The sequence below is a fragment of the Zosterops lateralis genome, assembly GCF_965231275.1.
Source record: "Zosterops lateralis genome assembly, chromosome: 4".
Lineage (NCBI taxonomy): Eukaryota > Metazoa > Chordata > Aves > Passeriformes > Zosteropidae > Zosterops > Zosterops lateralis.
In genome coordinates this window covers 73,993,515-74,018,959 of record NC_139765.1, presented here as the reverse complement: position 1 = coordinate 74,018,959, position 25,445 = coordinate 73,993,515, and the positions used below count along the sequence as shown (strand labels likewise).

General features: G+C 61.5%; 1 protein-coding gene across 1 annotated transcript in view; it reads left to right on the top strand.

Annotated features, from left to right (window-relative positions):
- Positions 1-25,445, top strand: part of SND1 (staphylococcal nuclease and tudor domain containing 1) — a gene marked incomplete at its 5' end in the record, with an annotated part of 77,896 nt that overhangs the window by 35,460 nt on the left and 16,991 nt on the right. The window contains 5 exons of the mRNA XM_083860653.1: positions 5,907-5,996; positions 14,464-14,564; positions 18,071-18,181; positions 20,335-20,407; positions 21,433-21,574. Of these exons, the coding sequence (XP_083716779.1) occupies positions 5,907-5,996; positions 14,464-14,564; positions 18,071-18,181; positions 20,335-20,407; positions 21,433-21,574 (517 nt within the window). The remainder of the gene's footprint in view (positions 1-5,906; positions 5,997-14,463; positions 14,565-18,070; positions 18,182-20,334; positions 20,408-21,432; positions 21,575-25,445) is intronic.

Here is a 25,445-nt window from a genome sequence, read left to right as displayed (position 1 = left end):
GGCCGTGCCCTGTGTCCCTCGGGGCCAGCAGAGCCACCAGCCCCGCCTGTCACTCGAGTGGCTCTCGGGGACTGAGAGGAGGAGCAGGAGAGGCTGGAGGAGCCCAGTGCCCACTCCAGGCGTCGCCCCTTGAACACGCACCTGCTGGGGCTGCCTGGGGATGTCACCGGGAGCTGTTTGTTCATCCCCTGTCACTTCCCCGGGGCTGTCGCTGCTCCCGGGGTCGTTCCCAGCCCTGCCGGGATCCCGGGACGCCGGGAAAGAGCCGTCCCCACGCCGGGAGCTTCCCGGAGCTTCCCGGGGCTGGGATGTGGAGCAGCCGCTCCCGGGCGCTCCTGCCGGTCCCTGTCACCGCCCTGTCACCGCCCTGTCACCGCCCTGTCACCGCCCTGCCGGCCCCGGCTCGGATCTGTGCGATGGATTCCCGATTCCCCACCCGGGACAGCCCTGCCGGCTCCAGCCGAGGGTGAACCCTGGTGTGACACCGCTGATGTGCCATCGCCCCTTCCCTGCATCCCTGGGAGCCTCCCTGCTCCTGGTGGGATCCCTGCCCTGGGTGGGATCCCTGGGAGTCTCCCTGCCCTGGTGGGATCCCTGGGAGTCTCCCTGCCCCGGGTGGGATCCCTGGGAGCCTCCCTGCCCTGGGTGGGATCCCTGGGAGTCTCCCTGGCCCTGATGGGATCCCTGCTCCTGGTGGGATCTCTGGGAGCCTCCCTGCCCTGGGTGGGATCCCTGGGAGTCTCCCTGGCCCTGATGGGATCCCTGCTCCTGGTGGGATCTCTGGGAGCCTCCCTGCCCTGGGTGGGATCCCTGGGAGCCTCTCTGCTCCTGGTGGGATCCCTGCCCTGGTGGGATCCCTGGGAGCCTCCCTGCCCTGGGTGGGATCCCTGGGAGCCTCCCTGCTCCTGGTGGGATCCCTGCCCTGGGTGGGATCCCTGGGAGCCTCCCTGCCCCGGGTGGGGTCATTCCCCAGCTCTGGGCTCTGCCCCGGCCCAAGGCCCCACCCTGGGGACTGCAGTGTCCCTGTCCCTGCTCCCAGCACTGGCATTTCCAGCTGGCAGCTCCCGCTCTCCTCCTGCTCATTCCGCCCTGGCGCTGGGAGTTGATTAGCTCTGCTAATTACTTTACAAATAATGAGCTTCCCTAATTGTGCCGGCAGGGATGGGGGGGGCTCTCCCCACCTGCCATCCCACGGCGCCACCAGGCCCTGGGTCCCCTCGGCTCCACCGGGGACCCCCCTTGAGTGTTGGCACCCGGAATTCTGGAGAAAAACCCGGAATCTTTGCACAGGGAGCTGGGAGCTCTGGCTCATCCCGGGGGGATCAGGCCGTTCCCCCTGCTCTGAGCACCCCTGGATGAGCGGGGTGCGTGTTCCAGGCAGTGCCTGTTCCCTGTCAGGGGCTCTGGGATGGATTTCCCACCCGGCACATCCCTGGCGGGTTCAGCCCAGGGTGAGCCGTGGCGTGACTCGGCTGATGAGCCATCGCCCCTTCCCTGCTCCGGCTTCCTGGGAGCAGGAGAATGTAACTCCATGGATTCCCAGGAGCCTCTCCTGCTCTGGATGGAATGGAGCAGGTTCCTCCCAGCCTGGGATCCCTCAGGGGCTGCAGAGTTCCCGGGAAGCCCTGGAATGTGGAGCTGGATTTGCCATCCCGGATCTCAGAGTGTTTTCCAGCTGCTCCAGCTGTGCCTGTATCCATCATCACCCCCAGAGCCCTGGGGAGTGGGACCCCCGGCAGCCAGGAATGCAGCACTCCATTTCCAATCCCCTCTGGAATCCTGGCAGTGGGTCCTGGCTGCTGCTTCCCTGGAAATGGACCTTAATTAGTTCCCGCCCGGTGTAACGCTGTTAATTGCACAGGAGAGCCGGAATCCTCTCACCCTGTCGGGGTTCCGGGCTGTGGGGAGTTGTTCTGGGAATTCAGGGGTCTCTCATCCCCCTCACTGGAATGAAAAAGTCGCTTTTTTGCCCAGTTTCCCCAGCCTGGGATAAAGCAGAGCGTTCCCATCCAATTCGGGATTGGGATCTCGGTGTTCCGGGAGGAGCGGGTGCCTCCCTCCTCCAGCTGCTCCCTGAAGATGCAGCTAATGGAGCGACGTCCTCGCTGCTCACCTTTAATTAAGTGAGCCTCAGATCCCGGGGCTTAATTAACTTCTCGGTGGCTGACGACTCTCTCCAGCAGCCGAGGGGAGCCGGGATTGGTATTTCATGGAATCGTGGGATCCCAGAGCGGATTGGGATGAGTTGGGTGGGGTGGGGTTGGAAGGGACCTTCAAGCCCATCCAGTCCCACCACGGGCAGGGACACTTCCACTATCCCAGGATGTTCCAAGCCCTGTCCAGCCTGGATGTGAACATTCCAGGGATGGGGCAGCCGCCAGTTCCGAGGCGATTCATTGCTGGGATCCAACTCCTGCCTCGGGAAACGGGTTAAACCCAACAAAAATCCTCCTCCGTGTCAGAAACTGCCGGAGTTTTCCGGCTGTGGAGCTCCGTCGGCTTCCCGCTGCTCCGTTGATTTTTCCTGTTTATTTGCAAAACCTCCGCGGAGCGTCCGAGGGCTTGAACGGGTTCCCAGAGCCGTCAGCTGCCGCCGTCCCCGCGCCGGGAGTGTCACTGCTGTGGGACAACAGAGCGGGAATTAATGGGGGCTGACAGCGAATGGTCGGGGCGGTTTGGGTTGGGCACTTAAACGTTCCCATTATCCAGCTCCTGGCACCGCCGGGCCTTGTGTGCGGAGAATTCCCAAAGGGAATTGGCATTTTGCAGCAGCAGCAGCAGGAGGAGGAGGATGTGAGGGCTCGGTCAGTGCCAGCACATCCGGGGCTGGAATGATGCAGCCGGGGGATGTTCTGGTGACCCCCTTTTTGGGGTGACCCCTTCTTGGGGTGACTCTTTTTTGGGGTGACCCCTTCTTGGGGTGACTCTATTTGGGGTGACCCCTTCTTGGGGTGAATCCTTTGGGGGTGACCCCTTTTGGGAGTGGTCCCACAGGGCTGCAGACCTGTGAGCTGCTCTGATGGAGCTTTGGGGAGGGCTTAGATCCCACTTCTGTGGCACATCCAGGACTGGCAGGGTGGCTCTGTGGATCCCAGTGTGGCACAGGAATGGTGCTGGTGCTGGGAGGCCTGTGCTGGTTGTCCCTTTTTGAGGTGGCCCCTTTTTGAGGTGGCCCCTTTTTGAGATAGTCTCTTTTTGGGATGGTCCATTTCTGGGATGGTCCCTTTTTGGGGTGATCCCTTTTTGAGATGGTCCCTTTTTGGGATAGTCTCTTTTTGGGATGGTCCATTTTCGGGGTGGTTCCTTTCTGGGCTGGTGCCTTTTCAGGATGGTTCCTTTTTGGGGTGGTCCAGTTTTGGGGTGGTCCAGTTTTGGGATGGTCCCTTTATGGGGTGGTCCTTTTTTGGGGATGATGCCTTTTCGAGGTGGTGCCTTTTCAGGGTGGTTCCTTTCTGGGGTGGTGCCTTTTTGGGGTGATTCCTGTTCAGGGTGGTGCCTTTTTGGGGTGGTCCCTTTTCAGGTTGATGCCTTTCCGGCGTGGTCCAGGCCCGATGGAGCTTTGGGGAGGAGCCAGGTCACACCTCCAGGGCTCCTTCAGGAATTCCCTGCCGGCCCCTGAGCCCTCGGGGCCACCCAGGGCTTTGCTGTCCCGCTGCTCCCTGCGCTCCGGTGGGAGGGGATTAGGGATTTAACAGCCTGTGCCAGACAGACACTTAACTAAGCCATAAATTTGGAGTTCGTTAGTGAGGATTAATTAGTGTTTGCACAGGGCTTTGCCGCGCGGAGCCGCGCTCGGTGCCGGAGCTCCGCCGTGACCTTGGCGAGGGCAGGAGAGTCTCGGGGCCCGGATCCCTCAGATCCCACTGACAGAAGGGTCTGGGAGTCACCCCGAGGATTTGGGAATGCTCCAGGAGCCCATGGGCAGTTTGGGAAGGGGGGGCTGTGCTCCCCTGGGAAGGGGCAGAGGGAGAGGCTGGTGGTGCCACGGCAGCTCCTCCCTGCTTGTTCCCAGCTCCCACAGCTCCAGGGGTTGGATCTGCTGTGGGATCTGCTGTGGGATCTGCTGTGGGATCTGCTTTGGGATCTTCTAGGAGCAGGAGGTGCCAAAGTGGCACCCCATTGGTGAATCCTCACTCTCCACATGGTGACTTCTCCGTGGAGCGATGGTGGCAGTTCCATGGCACTGGGAAATGAGGAATTCATCATCCCAATATCCCAACTTCCCTGGAGTGGGGGCAGCCCCAGGTGTGCTCCGGCCCTGGGGAATGCTGGGGCTCCAGGGGGGGATGCTGCAATAGGAGCCCCCCAGCAGCCCTGCTCAGCTCCTGGGGCCACAGGATTGATCCCAGGGCTCCACTCCAGCCCTGGCACGGGAACGGGAATTTTTCTGTGACTGGCTATGTCCTGAAGACACCTCCATCCTGAGCGCCTCACCAGGAGCTGGGCAGCTCCCACATTCCCAAGCTGTGCCCCCAGCTGGGCCATGTCCCTAAAGCTCTTTTCCTGCTGGAAAGCCAGCTCTGGGGCTGGCAGGTTGGCACCACATCCCAGTTGCCTGGCACAGCTCCATGCCAGCTCCTCAGCCCCACCCGTTTGGGTGTCAGGAACTTTTTCTGTGCCCCCAGGGGGTGGAAAAGCTCCTTTTTCCAGGGGAAATCCTGCCAGGATCAGGACCTGCCTTTGAGAGGGTTTTCAGCTTCTGCCTGCAGCAGGAGCCACCTCTGGGATTGGGTTGGTGCTGGCTGTGGGTTCCCAGGGATCCCCTGGCAGGATCCATCCCATTCCCATTCCCATCCCCGGCACTGGCTGTGGGTTCCCAGGGATCCCCTGGCAGGATCCATCCCGTTCCCATTCCCATCACTGGCTGTGGGTTCCCAGGGATCCCCTCATTGGATCCATCCCGTTCCCATTCCCATCACTGGCTGTGGGTTCCCAGGGATCCCCTCATTGGATCCATCCCGTTCCCATCCCCGGTGCCGTCAGGGCCGTGCAGTGGAGGAGGGAACATCCCCAGGGAGCAGCCTGGGAATGAGCAGCGTCAAGGACAATAAACTCTGCCAAAGCCTCGTTCATTAGGGAGGAGCCGAGTGCCGCCGCCTGTATCCTCCTGCTCCTGTCTCACTCTGCTCCTGTCTCACTCTGCTCCTCCATTTCCAGCTGTTTTGGCCTCATCTCCCTCTTTTCCATGATTTCCTCCCCAGCTCAGGGAGGTGTAGGGGAGCCATGCCCATGGTGACTGCCCAGGGCTGTCCCCCACCGGGGCTGGGCTGGGTCAGGTCGTGTTGGTTTGTGTTGTTGGGTCACTTTGGATCACTTTGGGTGACATTGGGTCACTTTGGGTGACACTGGGTCACTCTGGGTCACTTTGGGTCATGATAATTTACATTGGGTTGTGTTGGGTCACTTTGGGTGACATTGGGTCACTTCGGGTCACGTTGGGTCACTTTGGGTCATATTGGGTGACATTGGGTCACACTGGGTCGCACTGTTAAGTTACATTGGGTTGTGTTGGGTCGCTTTGGGTCACTTTGAGTCACTTTGGGTCACTTTGAGTTACACTGGATTGTGTTGGGTTGTGCTGGATGGCGTCAGGGCAAATCCCTGTTTCCTTTGGTCCCCTTTCTGTGCAGCCTCTGCAGGGATTTGACTCCAGGGGCTGCCCTTGGACAGGGGCTGGACACCCCAGGGGGTCATCCTGGTCACCCCCACCCCAAATTCCCTTGTCCCATCCCGTTCCTTCCTGGAGCTGCCACTCAGAGATGCTCAACTGGGGGGGGGATGTTGGGATTATCTCGGGGTCCCCTCGGAGTTCAGGGGAATCGGGACCCTGGGAGAGGGTGGGTGATGATGTTGATCCAGGAGAGGAGATTTGGGAATCCCCTGACCTGTGTCCCCTCTCTCGGCAGGACAAGAACAGGAAGCTGAGGCCCCTCTATGACATTCCCTACATGTTCGAGGCCCGGGAATTCCTGCGCAAGAAACTCATCGGGAAAAAGGTACGGAGGGAACGGGTGAGGCTGGGGTGAGGCTGAGGATGAGGGGACAAGTGACAGGACAAGGCTGAGGATGAGGGGACGAGGGGACAAGTGATGAGCCCCCATCTGTTCCATCCCAAGGCTGAGGATGAGGGGACAAGTGATGGGACAAGGCTGAGGGAATGAAGGACGGGATGAGTCAGATGCCGGTGCCGCCGTGGGGCTCCTTACGGACAACACTGAATTTCCATGGGAAATTCCGGGATGCCCCCAAGCCTCGAGGGGTTTTCCCTCCCCATTTCCCGGGAATTCCGCCTCGCTTCTCCCTTTGTTTCCCCGGCATATTTTCCGGGGCTGGTTCAGAGCAATTCTGGGAATGAGGAATGTGTTAACCAGCGGAGCGCACGCTCCGGATGCAATTTTCCAATGCTCATAAAACGGTCAAATAAAATCAATTCCCTTCATGGCGCGGCCGTCGCTGCTCGTCGGGGCTGCTTCGGTGCCTAATTGGATCTTTCCAGCTCGGAGCCTGCCTGGGTATTCCGGGAAAATAGGGAGAGGGGAAAAGAGCAGCTTGGGAGATTGTTTTAATGGGGAGTCTGTCGCTTCTCAGAGTCAGGAAGGTCTGGGGGTGTTGGCAGGATTTGTGATGGGAGCACCGGGTCTGGGATGGGATTCTGGCACCTCAGTGCATTCCCAGCTTGAGCCACTCCACGGTTTCTGGTGCCAGTGTTGGATCCTGTGTTTGATCAGGGACTGGTATTGGGGCACTGGGTGCCTTTGGAGGGTGACCTTGGGGATCCATGGGATTCCAGGGTGTTCTGGGATTCAGGGAGCTCAGCCTGCCCTGCTTCCTGGCCTGCCTCGGGAGCTTTGTCCATCCCCATCACCTGCATCCTTATGGATCCTGTCCTGTGCCTTGGGAGGCTCCTCATGGACACATCCCAGCCCACCCCCAGGGCGTGGCACTGGTCCCTGGAATGTCCCATCCCAGGACAGGGACCATGCTTGGGGCAGACCCCTCAGATCCCCCATCCTGGCACGATGGGATCCTGGGAGATGCCAGCACCCATCCCGGCTCCTCGTGGCCATTCCCAGCTCCAGGGGGTGGGATTCACCAGCAGTCACTGGTCTTACTGGGAGTATTGTTCTTCCAGCTCATCCCACTCCAGTGTTGTGGGCAGGAGCCTCGAGGGATGGGATTTGGATCTCCTGGAGCTCTGCTGGAGCTCCTGCTGCCTGTTCCATCCATCCCAACCTTCCCGAGGGATTTCCTGCTCCAGCTGCTCCAGCCACAGTTCATGACTGGAGAGCCTGAAACCCACACTGAGTTTCATCCCAAAATTCCTTTGCCAGATTCCTCCCCATCCCATCCTGCTGGAACACTGGCTCAGCCTTGCCATTGCTTCCCCAAATAATTCCCTCTGGAGAAAGCACCGAGGGGGGATGAGGGAGGAACATCCATCTCCTTGAGTTCCTGTTGGGAGAGAAGCTGGGATGTGGGAATCCACCTCTGAATTCCCTGCTCCCTGGGAAGAGATGGGCTGCAATGCATTTCCCTCTTGCCTTCTCACTCTGGAGCAGCAGGAATGTTCCAGGCTGGGATTTTCAGGGCATGTGGAGACTGGATTTGGGGTTTTTGGCTCTCCCATGCCACTGAATCCTTCCCAACCACTGGAATTTGCCCGGCGGCGCGGGATGAACCGGGGCCGGCCCCCGGCTGCCCAGGCCACTATGGATTTGTGGAATAAATCCGTGGAGCGTGTCGGGAAGGGCCGGCTCCTCCGCCCATCGATCGCGCTCCGCCGCGGAGCCGCTCCGGATAATTGCGCCGGGCGCGGGAGATGGATCGTGGCTCTTCCCTAATTAACTCTGGGATTAATCGCTCGGATGGAGGGAGCCGGCAAGGGAGAGCTCCGGGATGAATATTCCGTGTGCGGGGAAGGGATGCTGCCCTGGCCTTGCGAGCTGCTCCCGGGGAGAGAAAGGAGGGGCTCCCTGGGGTGTCCCAGGACCCCATCCCTGTGTCCCATCCCTGTGCCCCATCCCTGTGTCCCATCCCTGTGCCTCATCCCTGTGCCCCATCCCTGTGTCCCCTCCTGTCCCATCCCTGCATCCCATCCTGTCCCATCCCTGTGCCCCATCCCTGTGTCCCCTCCTGTCCCATCCCTGTGTCCCCTCCTGTCCCATCCCTGTGTCCCATCCCTGTGTCCCATCCCTGTGTCCCATCCCTGTGCCTCATCCCTGTGCCCCATCCCTGCATCCCATCCTGTCCCATCCCTGTGTCCCCTCCTGTCCCATCCCTGTGTCCCATCCCTGTGCCTCATCCCTGTGCCCCATCCCTGCATCCCATCCTGTCCCATCCCTGTGCCTCATCCCTGTGTCCCATCCCTGTGTCCCCTCCTGTCCCATCCCTGCATCCCATCCTGTCCCATCCCTGTGCCCCATCCCTGTGTCCCATCCCTGTACCCCATCCCTGTGTCCCATCCTCACCCTGTCCCTCTTGGGAAGGCTGATCCCAACTGGGAATGCTGCTCATCTCCAGAGCCCTGAGTGGTTTCCCGGTGGTTTTCCAGGACATTCTCCTGTCTGGTCCCCTCAGAGGCACCTGGATGCTTCCAGGGATGCTTCCAGGGATTCTCCTTTTGGCGTTTCCACCAGCAGCGCTCCCAGTGCCAGCACTGCTGGGGATCCGACCTGGGATAAAACAGGGACGGGTTTGACCAGGGAAAACCTTCTCCCTGGGAACAGCATCCCAGTCCCGGGAAGAGAGAGGGGAGGCTTTGGCAAACTGGAGGATTTTTGGAATGTCGGGGGAATTTTCCTGCGTGTCGTGGCGGCTTGGGAAGTGCAGGGAGAGCTCGAGGGGCGGGGGATTTTGGGAAGATCCCAGGTGCAGACAGGTTTAGGGACAGTGGGGACTCATCCCTCGGGAAGCTGCGCCGCGCCGGGAGCCGGGAACGTGCCGGGATCCGGGATGCTGTTCCCGGGAATGCAGGAGCCCAGGGATGTGCGGGAGCCGGGGCAGCTTTGGCAGCTCTGGAGCGTCACCCGCCGCTTCCACGTGCGGGGCCGGGCAGGGTTTGGCTGCCGGGGAGGATTTGGCTGCCGGGAGCCGAGGCGGGAGAGCTGTTTGTTGTGGAGCGCAGCTTTCCCGCCCGGATTGCGCTTGGAATGCGCGGAGCTGCAGTGGGATGGGCTGTGCAGGGCCGGGCTGGGATGGGATGGACTGGGCTGGGCTGGGCTGGGCTGGGCTGGGCTGGGCTGGGCCGGGCTGGGCTGGGCTGGACTGAGCTGGGCTGGGCTGGGCTGGGCTGGGCTGGGCTGGGCTGGGCTGGGCTGGGCTGGGCTGGACTGAGCTGGGCTGGGCTGGAATGGGCCGGGCTGGGCTGGAATGGGATGGACTGAGCTGGGCTGGGCTGGGCTGGGCTGGGCTGGAATGGGCCGGGCTGGGCTGGGCCGGGCTGGGCTGTGCAGGGCCGGGCTGGGCTGGGCTGGGCTGGGCTGGGCCGGGCTGGGCTGGGCTGGGCTGGGCTGGGCTGGGCTGGGCTGGGCTGGGCTGGGCTGGACTGGGCTGGGCTGGGCTGGGCTGGGCTGGGCTGGGCTGGACTGAGCTGGGCTGGGCTGGGCTGGGCTGGGCTGGGCTGGGCTGGAATGGGCTGGGCTGGGCTGGGCTGGGCTGGACTGAGCTGGGCTGGGCTGGGCTGGGCTGGGCTGGACTGGGCTGGGCTGGGCTGGGCTGGAATGGGCTGGGCTGGGCTGGGCTGGGCCGGGCTGGGCTGGGCTGGGCTGGGCTGGGCTGGAATGGGCTGGGCTGGGCTGGGCTGGGCCGGGCTGGGCTGGGCTGGGCTGGGCTGGGCTGGAATGGGCTGGGCCGGGCTGGGCTGGGCTGGGCTGGGCTGGGCTGGGCTGGGCCGGGCTGGGCTGGGCTGGGCTGGGCTGGGCTGGGCTGGGCCGGGCTGGGCTGGGCTGGAATGGGCTGGGCTGGGCTGGGCCGGGCTGGGCTGGAATGGGCTGGGCTGGGCTGGGCTGGGCCGGGCCGGGCTGGAATGGGCTGGGCTGGGCTGGGCTGGGCTGGGCCGGGCTGGGCTGGAATGGGCTGGGCTGGGCTGGGCTGGGCTGGGCCGGGCTGGGCTGGGCCGGGCTGGGCTGGGCTGGGCTGGGCTGGGCTGGGCTGGGCCGGGCTGGGCTGGGCTGGAATGGGCTGGGCTGGGCTGGGCTGGGCTGGGCTGGGCTGGGCTGGGCCGGGCTGGGCCGGGCTGGGCTGGAATGGGCTGGGCTGGAATGGGCTGGGCTGGGCTGGGCTGGGCTGGGCTGGGCTGGGCCGGGCTGGGCCGGGCAGGGCCGGGCTGGGCCGGGCTGGGCTGGAATGGGCTGGGTTGGGCTGGGCTGGCTCCGGCAGGGGGAGGGGGCAGAGGCGAATTATTCCCGGTGTAACGATCCCAAATTCAGCGGTCTTTCCTTTCCCTGCCTCCATCGCCCTTCCCCCGACGCTTCCATGGTTATCCCGCTCCAAGGTCAATCCTGCCCCGGGGGTCTCCGCGGCCCCTCCGGCAGCCGCTGGAGCGGGAGGGAGCCGGGATCCTGCTGGGATCCTGCTGGATCCGCTCCCGGCCCTGCCCGAGGCGCTGGAGGCTCCCGGGGGCTGCTCTGGAGCATCCTCGTTCCAGTCCCGGCCTTTTCCAGCGGGGATGACGGGAGGATGGAGAGCTGGAGAGGGAAAGGCAGGCGGCTCCCGCTCGCCATTCCCAGGAAATCCACGCAGGATGCGCGGGGGGCTGGGATGAGCCGCCCTCGGGAGGGAAATCGCTGCTCCAGAGGGAAAACGTGTGTCCCTGGATGTGCCCGCGGTGCCTCCCGCAGCCCATCCCGCCGGGATCATCCCGCTCCCACCTCCCGGCCCCGCCGGCTCTCCGGGAACCTTCCCCGGCACGGGAGGGACACGGGGGGCACCCGAACCCCCCGCCAGCCCCTTCCCAGCCCCCCCGGCCCTTCCACCCGGCACGAGCTGCCAGGGAAGTAAAAATACTCCCGGGAGCGGGTGACGCCGCCGGGCCGGGAGATCCGCGGGCGGGCGGGGTATTTTTAGCCCGGCAGGTCTGGGCTGCCACCCACCCCCCATCTGTCCCCCCCCGTGTCCCCGCGGCCCCCCGGAGCCCCCCGTGGGATGAGGGAATAGCAGGGAATGGCACCGGCACGGCCCCAGCCCTCCCCATCCCAAAGGTGGGGCTGCTCCCTTGCCCTTCCCGGGGGGATGAGCCCCCCTCGCTCCTCTCCAGGCAGGCCCGGGGGGAGGTCCCTGCCCCTGCTGTCCCCCCTGGGGTGGGGGCGTGTCCCCACTGCAGTGGGGTCCTGAGGCTGGAGCAGGGGACGTGACTGGAATGTCCCTTTGTGTCCCCCCAGCCCAGACTGGGGCTGGAACTGGGACAGGACCACGGGGGGTCCCACCCCCCTCCCCTCCACCTTGAGACCATCTGGGGACAGGGTGACAGGGGCCACACCCTGGGGACAAGGAGCCTCTGTGGCACCCTGGCCCTGGGGACAAGGCCAGGGCTGCGTCCTGGGGGCCCCGTGCTGTTCACCCCAATATCCTGACACCCCACTCTGTGCTGGCGATCCCAGGGAGTGAGTGCCGGGTCCCGTGGGGTCCCCGTGGGGTCCCCGTGGGGTCCCCGTGGGTGACATTGGCGGCGGTGGCCGTTCGGAGCCCGTGCGGTGCTGCTGTTCCGGGCTGGATGCGCTCCCGGGAGCGGAGCTGCCCGAGTGATTTAATCCACCCTGACTGCAGCTGACCTTGGAAAGCCGCCCAGGCGCGGCTCCGGCAGCTCCGGGGGGAGCGGGGCCCTGGGGTCCCGGGGGGTCCCTGCGCCCCCAGCCCCAGCCAGCCCTTCCCAGCCCTTCCACGGGCATGTTGTCCTTGGATCCCGGGAATGCTTCGCCTTCTGTCCCCGGTGCCGGAGCTGTGGGGTGACGGGGACAGTGCTGGTGCCACATCTGGTGTCACATGGACCCTGCCCTGCCCCCAGATGATCCTGGGTGTTGTCCCTGCAGCTCTGGGTCCCTCCAGATGAGCGGCACCCCCAGGGCCTTTCCCAGCTTTCCGTGTCTGGAGTGTTCCATGGGGTTGGTGTGATCCAAGGGATTCACTGAATGGTTCCAGCTCTGCCGTGGGCAGGGACACCTTCCCCTGTCCCAGGTGGCTCCAAGCCCCATCCAGCCTGGCCTTGAGCACATCCAGGGATGCAGGGACAGCCACACCCTGTGCCAGGGCTCCACTTGGCCTTGTGGAACCTCATCCCATCGTCCCTGTCCCATAGATCCAACCTCTGTCCAGACCCCTCTGTGGATCCTTTCCACCCCTGGGCAGATCCGCTGCACTGGGATACAGCGGGACACAACGTGGGGCATTCCTGCTGAGGGGTGACCCCACCCCACCCCATCCCACCTCATCCCACCCCATCCCACCCCACCCCACCCCATCCCATCCCACCCCATCCCACCCCATCCCACCCCACCCCACCCCATCCCATCCCATCCCATCCCATCCCATCCCATTCCACCCCATCCCATCCCACCCCATCCCATCCCAGTCTCTCCTGACTGCTCCCCGGGATCCCCCGTCCCCCCCGGCCGCTCCCCGTTCCCGGTGCCGCATCCAGAGCCAGGTGTTTCCCACGCCAGCCGCTCCCGAGCCAGACATCTCAAAAAGCCCTGGAGCAGCTGAATTCCCAACCTGCCTCTCGGAGTAATCGGCGTCTCTTTTTCCCCTCCAGTGGTTCCGACGGGAGCTTTGCTGCGAGGAATCGCTGTAACCGCTCCCCTTAATTGGCTCTTTCCTGCCGGAGCCCCCTCTCCGCACGGAAAAGCCTTTCCGCGGCTCCGGCGCCCTGCCAGACGCTCCGACCTTTTTTGCATTTTGATGTTGGTTTAATGAGTGATTTTCGGGATGAGCCGAGGCTTTGGAGGGGTTCAGGGATGCTCCTGCCTTGGCCTGTCTGGCTGCCTTTGGCTCAGCGCGGCTCCGGCCATGCGGAACGGGAACAGGAGCGGGAACAGGAATGGGAACGGGCCTGGGGAAAGGTCCAGAGGGGCCAAGTCCAGCCCTGAGGCAGCAGCACTGCGGTGTCCCCAGAAATTCCCATATTGTCCCCGTGTCACCCCTGTGTCACCCCAGTGTCACCCCCTCTACCCCAGAACCTTGTGGTATTCCCGGGATACCGGGAAAGCATTGAGGATGGAGCTTCCCTGGGGAAGCAGAGGGGTGGGATTGGTTGGGGTTGGGTGGGATTGGCATGGAAACAGCGCATGTGGATGTGGGATGTGATGCTGGGAACCACTGGGGAGTGATCCCTGGAGGAGGGAAGGATCCAGGGAGACCTAAAGAGGCTCCAGGAGAGCTGCAGAGGGACTGGGGACAGGGACAGGACACAGGGAATGACTTCCCACTGGGAAAGGGGAGATTTGGATGGGATTTTGGGAACTGGGAATTCCTGGCTGGGCTGGAATTGGCAGAGCAGCTGTGGCTGCCCCTGGATCCCTGGCAGTGGCCAAGGCCAGGCTGGACACTGGGGCTGGGCTGGGGACAGTGGGAGGTGTCCCTGCCATGGCAGGGGTGGCCCTGGGGGGGCTTTGGGGTCCCTTCCCACCCAAACCATCCCAGGATTCCCTGATCTCTGCATGTCCCAGCTCATCCCGAGCCCTGGTGCAGTGGGAAGTGATGCATCCAGCAGGATCTGCTCCTGAGGTGTTCCCAGTCCCTGGCCGGGATCCCAGGGCAATGGCAGCGTTGTCCCAATCCCTTCCCACTGTGTCAGAGCCATGGGGACACTGTGGGATTCCTGGGATTCTCCCTGCCCTGCCCCAGCCCTTCCCATCCCTCCCGGAGGTGCTGATTCCTGGGGACAGCCCCGTCCCCCTGTCCTGGCAGGAATGTTGTGTCCATAAACCAGGATGTGCCAGGGCTGCCACACCTGGGGATCCCCACAGAGCTCTGGGGACACCTGGCAGTGCCGGGATCCCGACTGGGATCTTGTCCTGCCTGGGAAACTCCTGGGTTCATGTGCCTGGGAGCTCTGGTGGTGCTGGAACCACTGGGAAACTCCTCTGGCTCCATTCCCTGGGCGTGGAGGCAGAGAGGGGCTGGAGGCTGGGAATGGGAATGTGGGGGTGGGGATGGGGATGTTGATAAAAATGAGGGTGAGGATGTGGATGAGGTTGAGGATGGTATGAGGATGATGATGGGATGAGGGTGAGAATATGGATGAGGGTGAGGATAGGGATGAGGATGGCATGAGGATGAGGGTGAGGATGGGGATGAGGATTAGGATGGGATTGAGGATGTGGATGAGGATGTGGATGAGGTTGAGTATGAGGTTGAGGATGACGATGGGATGAGGATGAGAATATGGATGAGGGTGAGGATGAGGGCGTGGCTGGCCAATGCTCAGGTTTGGCAGTGCTGTCCTGAGCCATGGTGTCCCTGTTCCAGGTGAACGTTTCCGTGGATTACATCCGCCCTGCCAGCAGCGCCACCGAGACCGTCCCGGCCTTCTCGGAGCGCACGTGTGCCACCGTCTCCATCGGCGGAATGTGAGCTCTCCCCAGGGCTGGGCTGGGATTCCCATCGTGCCAGGGCTCCGTGGGGCTGGAGGGTGGCTCACTCCCCACTTGGCCTGGGATCAGCCCCCCTTCCCGGCATCCCAGCATTGGGATTCTGTGGGATACGTTGAGATGCTGCTGCCTGGACCTCCCATAACTGCATCAGTTTTGGGGGATATCGGGATGAGATTCCCCCCACTCCAGCTGCCTTGGGGGTGGCTTTGGAGGAGTCATCCGCTCTTTGTATCCCAGGATGTTTGTCCTTCCAGAGGGGCCCCTCCCTGATTTCCCTTCTCCATGAGGAGGTTCAGGAGTGGGGAGTGTTCCAGAGCAGCTTCCCCTCAGCCAGAATTTGTGGCTTTTCCCCCTCAGGGCACGGGGTGCCGGTGCCCCTGGCACATCCCTGTGGATAGGCCAAGCCTCCAGCACATCCCTGTGGATAGGCCAAGCCTCCGGCTGGCAGCGGCTCCGGGAGCTGCGTAGGGAGGATTTGTCATAGGCCCTTGGTTGCTTTCCCAGTTTTTTTTCCCGGTAGCAGCTATTTTGGAAAGCGCCCAAAGCGCTGCAGCGCTGCCTTTCCCTCCCTGATCCAGGGGCTGCGAGAGCTGCACTTCCCTTCCTTCCCTTCCTTCCCTGCAAAATCTGGGAGAGCTGCGTTTTCCTGCTCCCTAATCCAGGGCTGGGAGAGCTGCCCCTGCATTCCTGGGATGTTCCAGCAGTGCCTGTGCCATTCCTGGTGCTGCATCCCGGGATGTTCCAGCAGTGCCTGTGCCATTCCCGGTGCTGCATCCTGGGATGTTCCAGCAGTGCCTGTGCCATTCCCGGTGCTGCGTCCCGGGATGTTCCAGCAGTGCCTGTGCCATTCCCGGTGCTGCATCCCGGGATGTTCCAGCAGTGCCTGTGCCATTCCTGGTGCTGCATCCCGGGATGCCGGGGGTGGAACAGAGCAGGGTCTGTGTCCCGAGGCCTTTGCCAGGCTGGGATGGAGCAGGGAATAAAGCCTGGCTTGTCCTCCTGGGGTGTCCGCCCGGCATCTGGGCTGGGCTGAGCCTGCTTGGAATTCCAGGCACGGCAGCGCCGGGGCGGGAGCCAGGGCAGGAGCTGCAGCCCCGATCCCAGCTCTGATCCCAGCCCCGATCCCAGCTCTGATCCCAGCCCCGATCTCAGCTCTGATCCCAGCTCCGATCCCAGTTCCAATCCCAGCCCTGATCCCAGATCTGGGCACTGGGAACTCGGGGGGGCTGGAGCACAAATCCAGCTTCTCCTGCTGGATCCCCGCTCATCTCCCAGCCTGGATCCCTGCCCATATTCCTGCCTGGATCCCTGCTCATCTCCCAGTCCCTATCCCTGCCCCCATCCTGCCCATTTCCTTGCCTGGATCCCTCCTGGATCCCTGCCTGCATCCCTGTCTATCCCTGCTTGTGTCACTGCCTGGATCCTGGGGTCCCAGCATCCCCCTCCCATCTCCTCCAAGTTTTGGGCCTGATCCCTGCCCTAGGAGTGCTGGTGCATCCCACAGCATCCCACAGTTCTCCACAGCATCCTGCACCATTCCATAGCATCCCACAGCATCCTGCATCATCCTCGGGAAAAAAAAGCTCCTAGAAATCCCTAAGCCCACACTTGAGGAGCACCCCGTGCTGTGATTCCAGGCGCAATTCCCAGCAGGAGTGGGGGCTCCCTTCCCTGGGGGCAGCGGGGGCGGATGCTGCAGTTTGGGGGGTGGGATGGGTTTGGCACCCCTGATCCTGATCTTGATCCCAATCCTGATCCCAATCCATGCTGGGCACCAGCTCGGGTGGGATGAAACCCCTCCAAAACTTCCTTTGGGAAATGAACTGCAGGAGGAGCTTAAAAATTGACATTTTTGGCTTGAAGTTCCCAAATTGGCATTTTCCAGCTTAAGGAGATTTCCCCCACCGTATTCCCAGTCTTCAATCTGGGATCTGGGATTAACTGGGGGATGCTCCTTCCCCCCAGGCCACAGCTCCAGCTCCATTCCAGAGCTTTATTTGGAGGTGGGAATGGGGGGTGCTTCACAGGGAGCCAGGCCTGGAGCAGGACCTGGAATCCATGGGCTGGAATTCCTTCTGTGAGCCATCCCTGTCTCCTTCTCCCTTGCCCTCCTTCCTACAGTGCTCCTGGGGCACTTCCCTGGGTGCCAGGATCACTCCCCGTGGGAATTCTGAGCCTTAAAACCCCTGAACCCCGAAAGAATTTCAGCTTTTCCCAGGATTTCCAGCCTGTGGGGGTGTTTTGGCTCTGAGAACCAGCCGGATTCCATGTCTGGGAGAGCTGGGAAAACTACAGAACATCCAGTGGCCCAGGGAGGAGACGAGGGGAACACTTTCCCACACCCTTTTCCAGGATGCAGCTGGGATGGGGAATGGGATGTCAGGGATGGGGAGCAGGACGTGTCTGGGATGGGGAGTGGGATATGTTCAGGATGAGGAGCTGGATTTGAATGGGATGGGGAATGTCAGGGACCACCGGGATCCACCCTGGCCCTTCCCTGGCCTCCCCCAGCTCCTGCTCCTTCCTGAGCCTTCCAGGGGTGCCCATTCCCAGTGCTCGGCGTTCCCAGGGTACCCATTCCCAGTGCTCGGCATTCCCAGTGCTCAGCATTCCCAGTGCTCGGCATTCCCAGGCTGCCGCAGCTGCTCCAGCTGCAGCAATTCCCTTGCTTGCCAATCCCGAATTTCTTGATTCCTCCCCCTGCTCCGAGACCTAATTTCGGCTCCCGGTGATGGATTTGCCCTTCCCCCTCCTCAGGAAGGGGCACACCCGGGATTCGGGAAGGGATCAGTCCCTCCATCCTCTGGATAGATCCACTTATTTTAGGGATACGGAGGGAATTAGCGGGGGGGGACGGTGGCTGGAGGAGAATTAGGGATGTGCTGGCGAAGGAGAATTTGTGGATTTGCTTAAAGCAGTGGAATGTGATGGATTCATCCCCGCCTTGCACAGGCCGCCCTTGCTGCTCCCAGAAATCCCAGTTCACTGGGAGAGGCTGCTCCAAGCCCCTTCCCCTGGAAATGGAGGTGTGGGGGGGGGTCTCCCTGTCCAGCCCCCCCCCCCCCCCAAACTGGTGCCCAGCTTATTTTCTGGAAAAATGTGGGATGGTGGAATCGAGGAGATTCCTGTGGGCTGGGGGCCATCACCCCTCAGGTTTGGGGGAGAATCCGGGGGGAACCCAGGAAAAAAAGTGATGGGATCAGGAAATCCAGGAGGAGGCCTAGGAATGCTGAGCCTGCTGGGTTTGGGGTGGGGCGGGGGAGAGTTCTGAGTGAATTTTTGGGGTGACGTTTTTAGGGTGCTCCTGGGTGGCTTCTCTCTGTGGGAATGAGCCAAATTTGGGTCCCCCCGTTGTGCCCAGAGAACTGGGATGTGTCACTGCAAGACCTTGCCTTGGGATGGGATGGGATTGGGGTGGGATTGGGGTGGGATTGGGGTCTCCCTGCCCCAAATCCCACCCTGACCCGGTCCCGTTCCTGCAGCAACATCGCGGAGGCGCTGGTCAGCAAGGGCCTGGCCACGGTGCTGCGCTACCGGCAGGACGACGACCAGCGCTCGGCCCACTACGACGAGCTGCTGGCAGCTGAGGCCAGGTGAGCAGGGCTGGGGGGCTGTCCCTGTCCCCTGTCACACCCTGTGTCCCTGTCTTGTGCCCCCCTGTGCCATCCCTGTCCCTCTGTCACATCCTGTGTCCCTGTCCTGTGTCCCCTTGCACTGTCCCTGTCCCCCTGTCACATCCTGTGTCCCCTGTCCTGTGTCCCCTTGCACTGTCCCTGTCCCCCTGTCACATCCTGTGTCCCCTGCCCTGTGTCCCCTTGCACTGTCCCTGTCCCCCTGTCACACCCTGTGTCCCCTGCCCTGTGTCCCCTTGCACTGTCCCTGTCCCCCTGTCACATCCTGTGTCCCCTGTCCTGTGTCCCCTTGCACTGTCCCTGTCCCCCTGTCACATCCTGTGTCCCCTGCCCTGTGTCCCCTTGCACTGTCCCTGTCCCCCTGTCACACCCTGTGTCCCCTGCCCTGTGTCCCCTTGCACTGTCCCTGTCCCCCTGTCACATCCTGTGTCCCCTGCCCTGTGTCCCCCTGCACTGTCCCCGTCCCCTGTCACACCCTGTGTCCCCTGTCCAGTCCTGTGTCCCCCTGCACTGTCCCTGTCCCCCTGTCACACCCTGTGTCCCCTGTCCAGTCCTGTGTCCCCCTGCACTGTCCCTGTCCCCCTGTCACACCCTGTGTCCCCTGCCCTGTGTCCCCTTGCACTGTCCCTGTCCCCTGTCACACTCTGTGTCCCCTGTCCAGTCCTGTGTCCATCCCTGTGGCTGTAGGTGATTCTCACACGGAGCCTCTTGTGTCCCTCTGTCCCATCCCAGCCGTGTCCCCGTCTGTCCCCAGCTGTGTCTCAGGTGTGCCATGTGTCCCATAGGGATCCTGGATCCCAGTGCCCCCCACGGCCACAGATCGCTCTTCCCAACCCTGGAGCCCCCCCAGGGTGTCCCCATGTCCCTGTCCCTCATCCCACGCTCCGATGGCCCTGGAATGGCTCTGGACCCCCTTCCCTGCCCGGCCCCGCTCCCTCCGGAGGCGGCTCCGTCACGGCTGAGCCCGAGCCCGGCGGGAATGGTGGGATCTCAGCTCCTCCTTGGCAGCAGATCCCGGCACGGTGCCGAGAGCCGGGAAGAGCAGCTTGGAGGGGGCTGCGGCGCCTTCCCGGGCAGGGCTGGCTGCCGCGGGAAAAGGCGGATGGATCAATCCCGAGAAAGCTGCTCCCGTTCCCACCCAGCCGTGCCCGGGCAGTGGGCGGCCGGCAGATTGCTCGCAGGCTCCTTCCCAACGCCTGGAATGTGCCTTTTGGGAAGCCTGGCAGGAAATCAGCAGCTCTGAGCTGCAGAGGGGGCACCGGGATGCCGGGATACAGGGCTGGATGTGGTGCCCAGAGATGGATCCAGGGCTGGGATGTGGCAGCTGGAGATGGATCCAGGGCTGGGATGTGGCTCCTGGAGATGGATCCAGGGCTGGGATGTGGCTCCTGGAGATGGATCCAGGGCTGGGATGTGGCTCCTAGAGATGGATCCAGGGCTGGGATCTGGCAGCTAGAGATGGATCCAGGTTCTGGGGTTCAGCCTGGATGTCCCCAGGAGGAGGTGTGAGTGTTCCTGCTTGATCCCAGAGCGGGGCTGGGATGGAGGTGGCTCATCCATGCCAGGGAGCTTTGGCACATCCCAAATCTGGGATCATGCTGGGAGCAGGCAGAGGAGCCGGCAGCTCTGGGACAATGCCAGGAGCAGTGGGAATGGGAGATCCCGGATGAGGTTGTGGTGCAGGGCCTGGAGCAGTTGGGGGGATCCCTGCAGCATTCCCAGCTCTTCAGAGAGCCTGGAATCATCCCAGGCCTTGGCTCTGCCAGAATCCCGGCACACTCCGGCCTTTCCCACCCTCCAGGCCAGGCCCTGGGGCAGGAGGGGATGCTCCAAGTGGGGACAGGAGCTCGGTGGCCTCATCCCAAGGGAACATCCCAGGGGAACATCCCAGCCCTGTGTCCCTGTGCCGAGACAAGGATCCGGATCCGGGTCCGGCACTGGGCACGGATCTGGCAGCAGCTCCAGCATCCCGCTGGTTTTCCATCCGTTCAGCGCCCTCCACGTGCTGCATTCCCGCATCCAGGCTCCTCTCACCTCCCCGTTTCTCATGGAAAGCCCTCATTCCATGGCTGGGATGCTCTGGGCTCATTCCCAGCGCTCCCTCTCTTTTCCAGGGCCATCAAGAACGGGAAGGGGCTGCACAGCAAGAAGGAGGTGCCGATCCACAGGGTCGCCGACATCTCCGGAGTAAGGATCCCCTCTGGCACGTGGGATGTGCGGGAATTCCACAGGGATCAAACGGGATAAAACCCACCCGGGGCCGTTACTTTGGGAGCTGCTGGGGGGTTTTTCCCTTTTTTCCTTGGATAAATAAACGGGGAGTTGCCCCATGGCCTGGGAACCAGGTGGAGGGAGCCAGCACCGGAATGCCGGTGGGAACCTGGGATTCCCCGGCTCTGCTGAAGGAATCTGGGGATCCCCACACCTTCCCAGCACAGCTCGTTAAGTTTCCCTCAATTCATTAGTGTTTTCAAGGATTTCTGTGGAGCCCTTCAGTGCTGGGATGGGGAGGGGCAGATCCCGGGAAAGGGGAGCCATGGGATGCTCCATTGGGGATGGGGGAAATGGGGCCGGATCTGTCCTGTTGATCCAGGCAGCTGCCCTGTGGGGGGGTTAGGATGGGTTTTGGGGTGTATTTGGGATGCATTTGGGATTTTGGGATGGGTTTAGGGATGAATTTTGGATGTATTTTGGCCAGATTGGGGATGTATTTGGGATATGTTTTGGGATATATTTAGGATTTATTTTAGGATGCATTTGGGATTTTTAGATGTATTTTTGAGACATGTTTTGATATGTACTTTGAGATGTGTTTTGGGATATATTTGGGGTTTGGGGATGCATTCGGGATGCATTTTGGGATGTATTTGGGATTATTTTGGGATGTATTTGCGATTTTTGGCTGTATTTTGAGATGCGTTTTGCGATATATTTGGGATGTGTTTTGGGATGCACTTGGGATTATTTCGGGATGAATTTGGGATTTTTGGCCATATTTTGAGATGCGTTTTGGGATACATCTGGGGTTTTGGGATGGATTTGGGCTGCATTTGGGGCACAGGGCCCATCCCAAGCTGGAAACGCTCATCTCCATGCCCAGATCTCACATCCCAGCTGGCACAGGGGACAAGGAGCTCCCAGCCCTGGCAGGTCGGGGTTCCGGGGGGTCTGGGAATTCCAGGGGGGGTCTCTGAATTCCCGTTTTTCCTCAGGACACACAGAAGGCGAAGCAGTTCCTGCCGTTCCTGCAGCGCGCCGGCCGCTCCGAGGCCGTGGTGGAATACGTGTTCAGCGGCTCCCGCCTCAAGCTCTTCCTGCCCAAGGAAACCTGCCTGATCACCTTCCTGCTCGCAGGTGAGCCGGGAATGCCGCGGATCCCACCGGGATCGGCGCCGCGGGACTCCGGAATTGGCACCCCGGGGTTCTGGGGTCGGCAGCGCAGGGTTCTGAGAATGGCATTGTAGGATTCCGGGATTGGCACCATGGGGTTCCTGCATTCAGCACTGCAGGGTTCTGGGATTGGCACTGTGGGATTCCTGGATTCAGCCCCACAGTGTTCCAGGATTGTCACCACAGGGTTCTGGGGTCAGCAGCGCAGGGTTCTGGGGTTGGCACTGTGGGCTTCCGGGATTGGCACCACAAGGTCCCAGGATTGGCACCATGGGGTTCCTGCATTCAGCACCACAGGGTTCTGGGATTGGCACCGTGGGATTTCTGGATTCAGCACTGTGGGGTTCCAGGAATTGGCACCACAGGATTCCCGGGATCAGCAACGTGGGGTTCTGGGAATGGCACCACTGGGTTCCTGGGGTCAGCACTGTGGGACTCCAGGATGGGCATCTCAGGACTCTGGGATCTGCGCTGTGAGGTTCTGGGATCAGCACCATGGGATTCCTGGGATCAGTACTGTGGGACTTGGGGATGAACACTGTGAAGTTTTGGGATTGGCACTGTGGGATTCCGGGACTGGCACCACAGGGTTCTGGTATTGGTGCCAGAACATCTCCTGGACTGGCACAGGAACATTCCCTGGATTGGGGGACCCCAGGGTGAAGGGTCCCAAATTAACGCTGGAGCTGCCTCAGGTCAGGCTGGGAGGGGTGGGGCAGGTTGGGATTGGGAAGGATGATCCCACCCAAAAAACTTGGGAGCAGGTGGGGAAGCACAAAGTGGGGAGAAGAGAGGGAACACTGAGATGGGGATGAGGATGAGGATATAAATGGGGGTAGGATGAAGATGGATTGAGAAGGAAAAGCAGGATGGGGATGAGGATGGTGATAGGGTGAGGATCAGAATGAGAATGGGGATGAAGATGGGAATAGGATGAAGATGGGATGAAAATGAGAATGAGGAAGAATTCCATCAGCATTTCAAGGATCCAATCCCAGGATTAAACACTGGGAAAGGTGGGAGCGGCTCTCACACAGGGAATGTTTATCCTGGCAGGAGCAAAGATGAAATCAGGGATTCTTTGTCCATCCCTTTGTTCCCAGAGTTGGGAACGTGTCCTGTCTCCATCCCTCATGGACACCGGCACCGGGATGGGCCTTTGGGAAGTGGGGGCTCCATCCCTGCTCCCTGTGATGCTGGGACATCTCCTGGTGTCCTGCTCCATGGGAATTCCTGCTCCATTGGGAGTCCTGTTCTGTGGTCCTGCTCCATGAGAATTCCTGTTCTGTGGTCCTTCTCCATTGGGATTCCTGTTTCATGTCCTCCTCCACTGGGATTCCTGTTCCATAGTCCTGCTCCATTGGGATTCCTGCTCCACCCTGCTCTGTTCTAGAAGGGATTGATCCCCAAGACCATCCCATTCCATCGAAAACCATGATCCCGGCAGGACCTTCTGGCTTTTATTTTCCCTGGTTTTCATTGGATTTCTCCCCGGTGCCATTCCCAACCCTCCTCTGCCAAGCCAGGAATAGGATAAATATCCGCCTTTTATCAACGCCTGCCTTTTTTATGGATATCAAATGCAAATGAGCACCAGAAAGAGATGCCAAGTCCCTTAAAATGTGACTCCAGGGATGCTCCCGAGGGAGCTCATCCCGGCTTTCCAGCTAAAATAGATCCGTCAGAGCACTATAAATATGTGCAAATACAGGCGCCGGTTTAATCCCGAATTCCTCTCTCCCGGCAAAACTCCGGAGCCTGACGCCTTCCCGGAGCGGAGGCTGGGAGCAGGAGAATTCCCGAGGGATGAGGGGGCACCTCCGAGGATGTTGGAGTGGCCAAGTGGCTCCAGGGGGTCCAAAATCTTCCCCGGGAGCTGCGGAATTGGGAGACGGGGTTGGGAAATCCGGAGTTTTTCCATGTGAGCATTCCCGACGTGGGGCTGTCCCACGGAGCAGATCCTCGGCATTCCAGTCCCACTCCCGCGGTTCCTGGGTGTCTCCCCCCTCCCACTCACCTCCCCTGCTCCCAAAATCCATAAATCCTGCAGGAGATCAATCTCTGGCGCTCGGCCCCGGCCGATCCCTGCCCAGAGCCATCCCAGATCCCGGTGCTGGCTGCGGCTCTGGGACAGCGAGGGCACAAAGCTGCTCAAATCCCTGGAATCGAGGCTGGAAGGGTCCTTCTCCAAGGGTTTCTACCTGGGAAGATCTATTCTATCTGTTCCACTGAGGGAATTCTGCGGAGGAATTCCTCCTGGAATCCTGGTGCGGGATCCTTCTGGGGTGTTGTGGGATACTCTGGGATGCTGTGGAATGCCCCGGGATGCCTTGGGATGCTTCAGGATATCCCAGAGATACTGTGGGATACCCAGGAATGCTCTGGCATGTCCATGGAATGCCGAGGGATACCCGGGATGCTGAGGATGCCACGGGATCCCTCTGGGATGCTGCGGAATTCTCACCCTCCATCCCTCCAGGGCCAATTCCAGGACGGGAACAGCCCCACAGCCGCCCCCTCCATCCCGGCCCTGGGCCTGGCTGGGCAGGATTGTGCTGGAATTCTGTGGGAAGCCCAGGGGAGCGCGGTGGCTGCAGCACTCACAGCCGCATCCCTCATTAATCCGTCACGGCTTCCCGGGAAGCGCGGCACAGCCGCGGATTCGGGATTAGCTGCTATTTTTAAAGTGCTGGAGAACTTTTCCGGGTGCCAAGCGTCCCCTCCCCTCTCCCGCCAGCATTCCCGGCCTTTGGAGCCGTCCCTTTTCCAGAACCTTCCCTCAGGTGGGTTTGGGAAGCGTCAGAGGCCGGAGAGGATCCGGAACGGGATCCCAGTCCGGAGGAGCCAGGAGCTGATGGAGTTTGAGGATTCTGGTGCTTCCTCAGCTCTTCCCTTGTTCCTTGAGGGAAGAAATTCCACTGAGGTCCCTGAGCCCTCCTGGCCCTTTCCAGGGAGGAGGAGGGGCAGCTCCAGCCCCTCATTCCCATTCCCAGTGTGGCACTGGGGGATGCTCCTTGCTGGAGAAATTTGGGATCAGTGCTGGGTCAGGATCAGAGCCACGTTTGGGATCAGAGCCAGAGCCCACCCAGTGCTGGAAAGAGGATCCCAGGGTGATCCCAGATTTTGGAGGGAGCCTGATGTTTCTAGCTCATTAACAAAGATCCCAGGATTTCCTGCTCCCCATCCCACATTCTGCTGAGTTTCCCAGAATCCCCCTTTTCCAGACATCCCCCATTTCTGAGGACAGAGGATGTTGGTGCCATGAAGGGCAGGGACAGGGCTGGGAATCTCCTGCTGGATCCTCTGGAAATGGCTTCCCTTGGAGGCAGCCGAGCCTGGGAATGGGGACAGGACGGGGATACAACAGGGCCAGGGATGAGGATGGGACAGGGGTGAGAATGGGGATCCAATAGGAATGGGGATGGGGAAAGGGATACAGTAGGACCGGGGATGGGAATGGGAATGGGGATGAGGATGAGGATGCGGATGGGGATGAGGATGAGGATGAGGATGGGGATGAGGATGGGGATGAGGATGAGGATGAGGATGGGGATGAGGAAGAAGAAGGACCTGCTGGCACAGGGACACTGTCCCTCGGGATGTGCTCTGGGCACTCCCGGCTGCTCCAGGCAGGATCTGTGTCCTTGTGTCCCCGGGTGTTGGTGACACTGATGTGGCCCTGGGGATGTGGCACCTCCTCACTCGTGGCTCTGCAATTCCCGGCGCTTCATTCATTATGCAAATTATGTAAATGATCATTAATAATGCAGGACTTCCCTCTGCTCCCAGCCAGGGGATCCTGGGGGCAGCGGGAGAAGAGGGCAGGGGAGTGGCT